At 36.3% G+C, this 12,514-nt stretch overlaps 1 protein-coding gene across 3 annotated transcripts in view; it reads left to right on the top strand.

The window, feature by feature from the left end:
• TDRD3 (tudor domain containing 3) overlaps window positions 1-12,514 on the top strand; it is a 99,707-nt gene that overhangs the window by 49,540 nt on the left and 37,653 nt on the right. For all 3 annotated transcript variants that reach the window (XM_048932772.1, XM_048932762.1, XM_048932780.1), the window contains 3 exons: window positions 3,394-3,554; window positions 5,913-6,054; window positions 11,858-11,929. In XM_048932772.1, coding sequence (XP_048788729.1) covers window positions 3,394-3,554; window positions 5,913-6,054; window positions 11,858-11,929 — 375 coding nt within the window. The remainder of the gene's footprint in view (window positions 1-3,393; window positions 3,555-5,912; window positions 6,055-11,857; window positions 11,930-12,514) is intronic.

The raw sequence follows: 12,514 nt of genomic DNA, 5'->3' as shown, positions 1-12,514 counted from the left end.
GTTTTCACATATAGTATGAATACTGTAATGACATTATATAGTACAACACTGTATATGTAGTATAAGATGGTATTCTATTTTTCATCTTGAAAAGCTAAGCAGATTATTCATGATGAGATTAATAATGGTAAAGTCAGACCTCATTCCCTAGTTTATTTTACTTAAGTTTTGTACTCTTAACTTATTTGCATCCTTTAGATTTAGCCATTGAAAGCTGTTTATACACCCAGTGGTCTGGCATTAAATATGCAATTTATTTATTTTTATACTTATTTCTCCTGTCTTGAATACAAGGACATCTGAACTGTGTTTCACATCATTCTGGCCTTAATATGTACTTTGTTACTTGTCCATTCAGTAGATGTTTTCGAAGTGAATGTTTTCTTGTATTCAATCCTATATTATTTAGGTGATGTCTTCTTTCTTATGTTCCAGGTAGTACAGTTTAGTTTGCTGTTTCTTTGTAATTTTAGAAGATTATTTTATGAGAATTGCATATTTTTCGTCTCTACATTAAAAGTTTGCTGAAGTGCTAAGAGATAAGAGAGAGTCTGTGGCTTGAAGGAGCTGTGATCAAGCACAGCAGAGTGATCTAGGAAGGTTTTAGTGTTGGGTTAATGAATATCGAAATGGTACCTTCAGTATCGAAATGGTACCTTCAGAATCTGGCTCTCATTGAGTTTGGTGAGACTCTTTAGCATAATCAGCAAGACCCAGCTACTTGGAATTTTAAGTATTAAATATCCTTTCTGTGTAATTTTAACTTTGTCAAGTTAAAATGATTTTTACAGGGTGAGTAATGCTGATTCTTTGAAGTAGTCTACAAGGTGACCTGGCATAGGTTGATGATCAGAGGGCTGGGAGTACCTGTCCTACAAAGACAGCCTGAGGCAGCTGGGCTTGTTCAGCCTGAAGAAGAGAAGGCTCTGGGGAGACCTCATTGTGGTCTCATAATGCTTAAAGAGAGCTTTTAAGAGGAAGGTAAATCAGTGTTTTACATGGGTAGATAGTGATAGAACAAGGGGGAATGGTTTTAAACTGAAAGAGGGCAGATCTGGATAAGATGTCAGGTGTAAATGTTTCACTGAGAGGATTCTGAGGTGCTGGAACAGGCTGCACATAGAAGTTGTGGAATATTCCTCCCTGCAGGTGTTCAGGGCTGGGCTGGATGAGGCCATGGGATACGTGATCTAGTATGGGCTTTAATGACCATCAACCCTCTCTGCAGAGGGGTTGGTAGTAGATGATGCTTGAGCTTCCTTGCAGCCCAAGCCATTCTATGATTCTAGATTCACCTACTGTCTTGTGAAGGTGTTTCTTGTTCTGCGGAAAGACTGCCTTTATTTTCTGCCATCATTATATGATCTCGTAAGATTATATGACAACTGAAATATCAACTGAGCTGAATTGAGACTGGGAAATGGGGAAGCTCTATAATCCTGTTTAAGTCCATAAAAATAGTTTTGTCATTAATATAGGATGTACTTAAGAAAACCACATGCTTCTTTTCTTCTTTTGCACCTGTTTTTTTTTGTAATGACATGATTTTCTTTGTTGAAGAAGCAGACATCATTGTCTAAGCTCAACAAATGTGCAGCTGTGCTTTATTGTAATGCATGCCTGACACAGTAGATAAGAAAACCTGAATTTATTTGCATATATATTCATAGTTAGCCTAGCCTTCATTTCTTTGCACTCTGGATTTCTAAGGAGTCTATCAAACAGTTTGTTAAAAAACAAAAGCAAGCATCCAGATCTGAAATTTTCTTTTTCCTGTTTGTATGATTTCAAGCTCTAACAGTATTCCAGTTCAGCTTTCCTTCCTTGTCTTTGCATTCTTAAAGGGAAGAAATTGAGGAAATGTGCATTTTTCATCTTTTCTTCTGTCTCTTGGGTGGTAAAGCAACAGATTTTTTCAGTTTTATTTCTCAGAGGAATCAGAGTGTACCCTACTTCCTTACAAAGTGAAGGAATAGAAAAAAAGCATCTTGACTATTCAGCTGTAACCCGAATTCAAGAAAGTAGTTTTTTATTTCCTTTTTTTGTTGGTTACAGAAGTTATGTTATATATAGAAGCATATACTACATTTTCAGGTAACCAAGAATCTCTCACGTCCCTTGAGGTTATCAGGTGTTCGTAGTTGGTGTTTACAAAATGGTTGTACTTGAAATGTAGTCCTACTTCAGTAAGTCTTCAAAGTTGGTTGTTTTTCAATTTAGAACACTTTGTCTATGAAAACTGGTGGTACAGCGTGTGAGATCTTACCTGAACTCCATATTATTTAGAAGTGACAACATTTGTGTACTGTTGTTATTTTGCTTTGCTTTGCTTTTCATTTTATTTATTATCCCTTTCTCTCCTCCCTTCTCATCATAGAATCATATCATAGAATGGTCTGGGTTGAAAAGGACCATAATGATCATCTAGTTTGAAACCCCCTGCTATCTGCAGGGTTGCCAACCACCAGACCAGGCTGCCAGAGCCACCTGCAGCCTGGCCTTGAGTGCCTTCAGGGATGGGGCATCCACAGCCTCCTTGGGCAACCTGTTCCAGTGTGTCACCACCCTCTGTGTGAAAAACTTCCTCCTAATATCTAACATAAACCTCCCCTGTCTCTGTTTAAAACCATTCCCCTTGTCCTGTCACTGTCCACCCTTGTAAACAGCCGTTCCCACTGTTGTTTATATGCTCCCTTCAAGTACTGGAAGGCTGTAATGAGGTCTCCTTGGAGCCTTCTCCAAGCTAAACAATCCCTGTTCCCTCAACCTTTCCTCATAGGAGAGGTGCTCCAGCCCTCTGATCATCTGGACTCATTCCAACAGTTCTGCATCTTTCTTGTGCTGGGGCCCCCAGACCCGATGCAGTACTCCAGATGGGGCCTCACAAGAACCAAGTAGAGTGGGACAATCACCTCCCTCTCCCTGCTGGCCACCCCTTTTTTAATGCAGCCCAGAACACAGTTGGCCTTCTGGGCTGCAAGCATACACTGTTGGCTCATGTCCAGCTACTTGTCCACCAGAACCCCCAAATCTTTCTCTGCAGGGCTGCCCTCAGGGAGATATTCCCCCAGTTTGTGTAAATACCTGGGATTGCCCAGCACTCCACACTTGGCCTTATTGAACCTCATTAGTTTTTCAAGGGCCTTCCCCATAAATTTTTCATTAAGTTCTTTTCCATAGTTAATATTGCAGATATGTATGAAATATTACAGCTGTTTCTCATAAAAAGCCATTTTTGTCATGTTTTACAACATAAAGTATGAATGATAGGTATTCTAAGTGACTGATAAAATTGCACTTCACTTTGCCTGGGGGCATGTTAGTATGTCTTGATATTGTAGTGTGTTTGCTTCATGGTGTTAACATTTTTTCTTTTCTGTTTTGCGCATGTAGCTGGAAGGGCCATGTGTTCTGCAAATACAGAAAATACGCAATGTTTCTGCACCAAAGGATAATGAGGAATCTCAGGCTGCACCCAGAATGTTACGTTTACAGATGACCGATGGACATACAAGCTGCACAGCTATAGAATACAATAGCATGTCAAAAATAAGGTGAGCAACTTTCTTTTCAAAGTTTTGCTTTCACACTTAAATGCCCTAAAAATAATTGAATTAGAAATATATATGGAAAGAAAGCTGTTTTTTGATGGAAAACTGGGACTGCAAAAGATTTGATTATCTTGTTTATCTCTCTTGATCTTTTTCTTTACTGTTTTCTTCTAATGTAAAAGTTGATGTAGTTGTGCTATCTGTCCTCTGTGTTAACAGAAAACTTGCATGTTCTGCTGCATCTTTTGCATTTGAAACCCCAATGAAAGAAAATCTAAGGTTAAGTTGTAGCACGTCAGTAGAGTTCTACCTCTCTATATTAAATAAGTGAAATCGAACCAAAACAACACCTCATTCACTTCTGTGTACCCCAGCTTCTTTATGAGATACTGATTTGTCCTCCAGCTCTACCAGGTGATACCCAGACGATAAGTAACCTCCAGAATAAAGAAACAATAACAAATGCAAAATTAACTCCTTTATGACAAAATCTGGTGGAGATACATGAAACTAGTGAATACTTCAGGCAGTTCTAGTTTTTGGTTTATTCTTGTTTCCTTCTCAGATTTTTTTTTTTTTATGTGCAAGAGAACCTTAAATGTTACATGTGAAGGTGAAATTACAATACAGTTTATGAAATTTATGGAATTTACAATACAATTTATGCTGAAATACATACTGCAAGAAAGAGAATTTTTGCAGCTGTCTGCTGAGTCAGACTTGACAAGGCAAACACGCTTTTTGGTGTGTGTGAACCTGAGCCAAATTTCCATTTTTAGCATATATTTTGTCTGACTTGGTAATGAGCATGTCACAGGCCTGTTGCGCCTAACTTCATTCAGCCAGTAATGTTTTTCCCTGACCAAGATTTTAACTTAGGCTGCTTTTGAAAGGGTGTTTTTGTTTTGTTTTGTGGGATTTTTTTTTTTCCCAGTTAAAAATGAAATACAAGAGAACTGAGAATGGGAATTTCTTGATGTTTGGTCATTAATATGTTGAGAACGATTTCCAGTGCGTAGTCTTTGGAGTTATGGTCTATTTTACTCTTAATTCCAGATTAGTTTGGTTTAAGATCATCTTCCTGTGTCTTTTTCTGTTGGGCAGACTTTTATGCTTTGTTTTTAAATGTCTCCTTTTACTGTTCAACTGCTTTTTCTGAGTAAGAGCCAGCCTGCAGTTTAGAGTAATGCTGATTTAAAAGTCAGGCACTTAATAATACTTCAATTTTAGCTTGAGCAATCACAGCTTAGAATATCCCATTCCAATATGAATGTAAAAAGAGCAGAAAAGGGAGGCAAACACTTCTGTGTGAATAGATTCTAGATCACACAATTGTTGAAGACCTAATCTGAAAGCTTTCAGATAAGATCTCCAAAACATCACAGCTCTTCACTTTGTGTAGTACTGATATAAGCTTTTATATCTTTTATTCTATCAGAACGATACAGAAAATCCATTAATATTGCTGAGGTTGAAGTCACTAGAACTAAAATTGGCTGACTCCACTGTGATTGATCCTGAGTGTGTGGCACTGTTCTGTAATTGCAGTGATATCTTTATGATATTTTGAAGAGGTTATTGTCTCCTATTTGGAAAGTTATAATTGACTCTGTCCTCTTTTGTGTCTTGCAATAAAAATCATTCTTTTGAGCTTTTGCTGCTTGTCATATCTTTCAGTTAGGGCATGGAAATGAGTGACTCTTCTATGCTTCTGCTGTTGTTCTTATAGGATGGATTCAAATGCAAAGAAAATAGGTACCTACTTGTGGGAGCTGTCCACAGAGAAACTCTATCTGATTTCAAATCAAAGAATAATGAGAAGAGAAGCACCGCAAGGTGCATAGTCTATATTTATTCTGAAACAGTCCTGGCTGTTAGTGATGTATAGAAGGTGTCTTTTCTAACTACTTTTTTTTTCTCCTAAGTTAAACATCTGAAACAAATGAGTTGATTAAGCATCCAGAAATCCTCTGTTGCTCAACTATAAATGAATACTAGGATTAGGAACTTATACTTAGACATCTGACTTTGAGACATCTTTTGTTAGGCTAGACAAATCGCATCCTTAGTTTGGTACTGTTAAATTGCATTTTAACCAAACAGATAATTTGCAAACATTCATCTCTGTTAGAATGTAATTTGCAATATGGCATCTTTGTATAATGAGTGGGAAGTGTTCCAGAAAAGCTATTGAAAACTGCTGTGCGTACTCAAGGAATTATTGTGAAGGTTTTTGATACTGATCGTTTATAATGGAATACAACAATGATGAAAGTATAATGGGAGTATAGTTTTCTAGGCTTTTGATGGCAGAATATTAAATAACGTTTTTGAAATACTTGGTTTTGTTTCTGCTTCTAGCTTGAACACTCCACCTGGAACAAAAATTAAACTTTCTGGAATTATTGAAGTAAGAAATGGATTCTTGCTCCTGGATGATAGTAACACTGCAGTTCTTGGAGGTGAAGTGGAGCATCTTATAGAAAAGTGGGAATTGCAAAGGGTGAGGTAACACCGCTGGAAATGCTTTGTTTTACAGGATTCAAATTGCATTTAACGTCGTGAAGCATAACATGTTGGCCGTGAACTTTTCTGTTACAAGAATTTAGACTTTACTGTCCAAGTATCTGTAGGAATTAAGCAAAATATGTCTTATATTTAATGTTGCTGATGAAATTGTAAGTCATCTTTGCATGGGAACTGATTCCTTTAGTAGACTGCAGGGCCTAAAAACATTTGTCAGCAGTACTGACTGCATTATGCAGTAATGCTTAATCATTTCTCTAAACAGTTTTTAATACTAAATGTTAAAGAATTCAGCTTTTTTACAGTTACAGTCTACAGACTGCATAATTTTTGACAAAAAAGTACAGGAATTTTATAAGAAATGTTGAAGTTAGTAATTTCAAGTTACTATCTTAAGAAATTATTATTAATTTAAGAATCCTATACTGCAATTTTCATCAGTGCTTTAGGTAAGCTGTGATTAGAAAGTTGAATTGGAGGCTTTTTAAGTCTTTCAGCAAGCCACAAATATTTGTAAGGTCCTTTATTAGTGAAGCGACTATCTTAATAGAATGAAAGTTGCTGTGGGAAAATGACTTGTTGAATTCCTTCACAAGTGGAAGTGCCTAGGACATGAAATTGTGACTGGTACAAATAGAGTCACACATCTATGCTTAGTCTGTATCTCTGAAGCAAAGAATAGCTTCTTATGAAGATGATGTTTGTTTCTGTGTGAAGTGCATTTTTGATGATACTAAGTTCGATAGGTTTGTTTGTTGTTATGGCTTAGCCTTCTTTGGTGGTGTGTTGCATTTTATAAATTTGAGCAAAATTGGACGAAACTGGTAAAACATTTGAGTTACAGAATCAGCCAGAATGGATAGTGTGCTTGGCATTTTTTTTTTCCCCATTATTTCTAGTTTTAGATGAAACTGTCTGTCTGACTAAAGAGAAGGTTCTGGGACCAGCAACAGAACCATTTCATCTTGTCTTTTTTTATTCATATGTAGTACAAATCTTATGAATTCTCTCTTCAGATTAAAAAAAAAACAACCAAACAAACAAAAAACAAACCCCAAAACATTGAGTTTTAAGGTTGTTGAGTAGAAGATAAGGGGCATGCTGAACTAATATATTATTAAAAATACTAATTGGAAAGAGAAGAGTCAATAGAATCAACTAACTTTGTTAATAATGTTTTGAACAGTCTTATTTCCATGTTTGTTTCTAGTGACATTTTGGAAGGTCTGTTTTCATATTTATTCTACCTATGTTTCCACAAAGAAATATTGTGCTCTAAATGCTAATTTGCTTTTGAGGTGAATGTCAAGAAATAACTATGGAATGCTTTCTGTTTACGAGAAAGCAAACTGCTTTATAACCATGCTGCTGACTAAAGCAAGTTTTTCAGCATTTGCTATTGCATAAAGCCAGTAAAATTGGGTATGTTTTAAAGAGTTTGTTTTGAATTACTTTTGTTGTTGTTGTTATACAGTGCGGTAACTTAATTATTCCCTATTGCTATCCTTTTAGCTCTCTGTTTTCATTTTGCAGTTCAAATGGAATAGTTGAAAGGGATCTACAAAGAACAACCAGTCCAGCTGCCTGACCACTTAATGGCTAAAAAAGTTGTAGTGTATTATTGAGGGTATTATCCAGATGTCTCTTGGAATGCTGACAGGCATGGGGAATCAACCACCTCTGTAGGAGAGGAAGCCTGTACCATTGTTTGATTACCCTCGTGGTAAATACATTTTTCCTAATATCCAGTGAACCTCTCCTGGCATAACTTTGTGCCAGTGGTTCCCCGGGAACAGAGTTTGGCACCTCCATCTCTCCTTCCCCTCTTCAGGGAACTTTAGAGAGTTTGCCATTTATTTTTCTAGCTAAACAACTCATGGTGCATTGTCAGGAATGCAGTGAGAATGTTACCATATCAGCAGCAAAGCTGTGGGCGACAAGAAATCAGTTTGGACAGCTGAAGCATTGCCACTGGAGCTCTTAGTTCCAGGTCTATATCCGGGCTGACAACTAGATAGATAGGTCTGAAACAAGTCTATAGAAGCCAGATGCTACTTCAATAGTAGTTTACACATGAGCTTGATGTTTTCTGGAAGCTTTACAAAAAAAGAGTGACTGACAAATAGCAAGACTGTCAACTGTTAAAGATATTTGAATAAGCACATTGCCAGTCCTAATCATGCCAGTCAAGAAATACTGAACTGTGTTTGAATGGGAAGTCAGGAAGCTATTGCAAATTACTTTTTTGAAGCCAGTTCTTTCTTTCCAGTGCGCCTGATCAGTGCTAATTGGTCTTCTCTTGTAGAAGATGGAATAAGTTGATTTTATACTTGTTTTAAAAATTAGTGCTTTTAAGTCAAATATTTTTACATATTATGATTAAAGTTGTTTGTCCAAAATTAAATTTTTGCCCTGGTACCTGTTTCTGTCAGTCTCTAGATGCATAGATGAATTACTGTTTTGTATAATTCGATATGACATTGGTAATTACTCTGGGGAAGAATCAGGTTTTAGTAGTAGAATATTTACACTGTAAGTATAGCATACATGGAATTAATGCAGTGTTACCAGACAATGTAATGTACTTCAAGTGGAATAAGGGTGATAGTCTTTGTAGCGTTCAACTTTATTGTAAGGTAGTTCTTGCCTAGAAATTTAGTTGTAGTGAAGACAATATGCCATGGATATATTTTGATGAGAATGCAATTCCAATAATCTTTGCATAGTGCTCCCAGTTTTCTGGTTATCATGTTTGTTTGTTTTGTTGTTGCTGGGTTTTTTTCTCCTTTGGTATTGCTTTGGCACCAGTGGCTTCACGGATTAGCACACTTAGTGTAGAGCCAGGCTTTGGGTGGCTTATGCTGATGCTGTAAGGATAGCATTCATTAGGCTAACCTCAGATGATGTCTATAATGAGTCTATTGGATTGAGACTCATTTTACAGTCAGTAGGGAGGATCAGGCAGGTTTTAAGGTGTGATGCATGTGAGGAATGACATAATCCCTTAGAAGATCCCATTTGCCATCTTTGCTTCTGAAAAGAACCTAATGTCACTAACTCAGATGTAGACATTTACATTTTTAGATGCTGTAAAGAGCTGGGTGAAATGAATCCTGACTGAAATGCTAGATGTGTGCTCAGGCACACGAATAGGAGCTTGGCTGTGAAGGTTCATTTTTTGCCTTACCGTGCCCATGAAATGGCTGTTGTACTGTGCAGCTTTAGTTAATAGCTGAGGAGTTTACTGCAGTCATCAGCCATTGGTTTGCTTGTAATTCAAAGAGAGCACTTTAAGTGAACCAATTGGTGCTGAAGCATTAGAATTTTATGCTTTCTGCACTTGTAAGTGCTTTCTTTTGAATAATTCATTGAATAGTTTATCAAGTTCTTTCTTTTTTCTTTTTTCTTTTTTCTCTCTCTCTTTTTTTTTTTTTTTTCTCCAGGAAAAAAGGGGAAAGAATTTTATTATTTATTTTTTGCCTTGGATTCAGTAAATGATCATGGATGACTTAAAAAATGTAGTTTGCTTTTGGAGTAAAAGTAGCTTACCTCAAAAGAGTGAACCAAAAAGCCTGAGCGTAGTACAACATTAGCTAAAATAATATTTTACATGTTTTAAGAAATTCCCTGATGGTATAATAATAGTATAAGGGCTTAAAATACAATGATATTTATACTACAGTTCTCACACGATGGAGGCAAATAAATTTTACATAAGATTATAAATACATTGAAGAAAAGTTGGTTTGTTTTTTTTTTGAGGAAGTCTTTGCCAGTACAGAGTATTGAAGTATTAAGTGATCCATGTAATCACGCACAACTGTCCCAATGTTTAAAAACAAAATCAAACAGCAGCAAAAAAAAACCCAAAAAATAAATAGATGCAATATAGGAAATAAAATTTTAAGACATTTTAACAGCATTAAGGATCTATCTTTTTTTTTTTTTTTCTAGTTCTGATATACATATATTGATCTGAAAGTAATGCCTCCTATTTATTTCCCTGGAAACTACAAGAAGTACAAAGAGCAATAACACTGGTTGATAGAGCAAATTGTCATCTACAAAACACTATTTTTCAGCATAGTCACCATCATTAGCTACACATTTTCACCAGTGATGAAGAAGAGCCTTCATGCCATGTTTGTGAGAAATCTCTGTGGCCTTGCAGAGCATGTCTTGTCTTTCATGTTGCTATTGCCAGTGCTGAAATTCAGCACCCACCACCTCACTGTGTTTATCATTTACTGTTTGCTCTCCATAAACATTGGTGAATGAATGCATTGCTGAATGAATATTACTGGTTGCAAATTTTTCCTCGTAGAGGAATTCAGTAATACACCTTTGCTTCATACGCACTTCCATGTCAGACACCATCCAGTCAGGCTGCCCCTTAGCCATCATCTGTCACATGGCCACAAAATGTTATGGAATATTGGTGAGAAGGTTCATCCTCTACTGTTACATCACCAGCATCCATCTGCCTCTGATGTCATGAGCCAATATAATAAAATAGGAGGATGCTTGTTCAAAAAACAAAAGAACAACAATAAAGCCCAAAAGAATTTTGCATCAACTATGAGCAGATGTTTTAAATTAGTCTTATCTTTTTTTTTCTTTTTTTCTTTTTTTTTTTTTTTTTTTTGTTTTTTTTTTTTGTTTTGGTATTAGTAGTTACTAGTAATTTATATTATTTGAGGATGCTTTTCTTGTTGTTTTTCAAGTCTGAGTTACCAATTCTGACTAGCTATTTATATCATTTCTATACTGCAGATACTAAACATCAGTAATGATTATGGTAACTGTTTTGGGTTTTGGGTATCTAAAGAACTGATCAGTTCAGCATATGTACTGTAATTTTCATAATGCCATAGGAAATATGCAGCTGCCACAGTATTCTGTTTCCAAGAATGACAAAACAAGGTATTTTTCTGGGAGTGGATATATAGCCCCAGCCCTTATAATTACCTGGCATCCAGAGTTGTTGTAGTATGCTAACTAATCCTTTTCAGTATTTGTATAATTGATGAACCTAAATGTAAACAAAACGTTTGAGGTTATCGGGGACCTCTGGAGATTGGTCACATGATCCAATCCCTGGCTCAAGCAGGGGCACCCAGAGCAGGTTGCTGAGGACTATGTTGATGCTAGGTCAACTTATGGTCTTCAAGGAGGAAGACTCCACTGCCTCTCTGGACAACTTGTACTGGTGTTCAGTCACCTTTACATAATATAGCTCGTCCTGGGTTTTACTGTGTGCCCATTGCCTCTTGTCCTGTTAGTGGGCAATGCTGAGAAGAGCCTGAGTTCTTATTCACACTCTCCTTTCAGGTACTTGTGTACCTTGATAAAGTCAGTAAGACCTTCCTCTTCCCTGGGCTCACTTTGTATGAAGCCTATTTAAACCTGATAAAACTTTGTATTTATGGCTTCCTGTAGAAGCAAATGTCTGGTGCTATAAATATATATAAAATATCTGCTACCTATTTGTGTGCTGCCTTGCTCTATTGTTGTAGAATTGGGATAAAACTCAATTTTCTGCATTTGCTGTATCTACTGCTTTGATGATTCTGCAGTTTTGAGTGTTTTCTTCTTTTCTGTGCCCCTCATCCAGCCTTCTACATGCTTATGTGAACTGCCCTAGGATTTTAAATGTAAAATATTTTATTTGTCATGCTTAAAATATTTGTCTTGGACATTTTATGTGTTTTCTGCAACGTTGATATCTATCAAATAATGTTTTTGTTTGCAGTTTCTTAATCAACAACTTTTTTTTACAGAGTTTAGCAAAACACAGTAGGAGTAATATTGGAACAGAAGGTGGCCCTCCCCCTTTTTTGCCTTTTGGGCAGGTAGAGTATATTTTTTTGTAATTTGGGTATGGTGTACAAGTTATAGTCATGATGATGATGTTTAATGGAACAATCTGTATTAGGAGATAGGATAGAGGGAGCTAGTTCCATTTAGATAAAGGCTATCAAGACACCTCATATTGTGATGATCTGAATTAAAATAAATAAATAAATAAAAAATCTTGTTTAAAGGGAGAGGAGAAGAAGAGATATAGGTTTCAATCCTGACACTTTGAGAGAAAAATATTATGTATAAATAGACAGTTTCAAACCTAAAAATTTTGTTTGGTTTATGGGATCTTTGACTCTTACTACAGTATCTTGGAAACACCAACAAATACCCTTAAACGACAGAGGTACTTACAAGAGTCATATTAGCTGTATCATGAAATATGTTGAAAGTATAGAAGTCATTCTTTTTGGCATCTCTGGTGGATGAGTAGCACTAGCAAAGGCAGCTAGATGTCCACAGTTGTGTTCTTTTTCTTAAGCTGTACTACTTTAGCGGAATAATGCTTTGGGTTTCTTTGTTTATTTGCAAGTGGGAGTAGATAAGAGTTAATTAAAGCCTTACTTTGTGTTGTC

Source organism: Lagopus muta, chromosome 1, assembly GCF_023343835.1.
Source record: "Lagopus muta isolate bLagMut1 chromosome 1, bLagMut1 primary, whole genome shotgun sequence".
In the NCBI taxonomy this organism is placed as follows: domain Eukaryota; kingdom Metazoa; phylum Chordata; class Aves; order Galliformes; family Phasianidae; genus Lagopus; species Lagopus muta.
The sequence above is the reverse complement of the archived record's forward strand: the minus strand, read 5'-3'. Positions and strand labels throughout refer to the sequence as shown.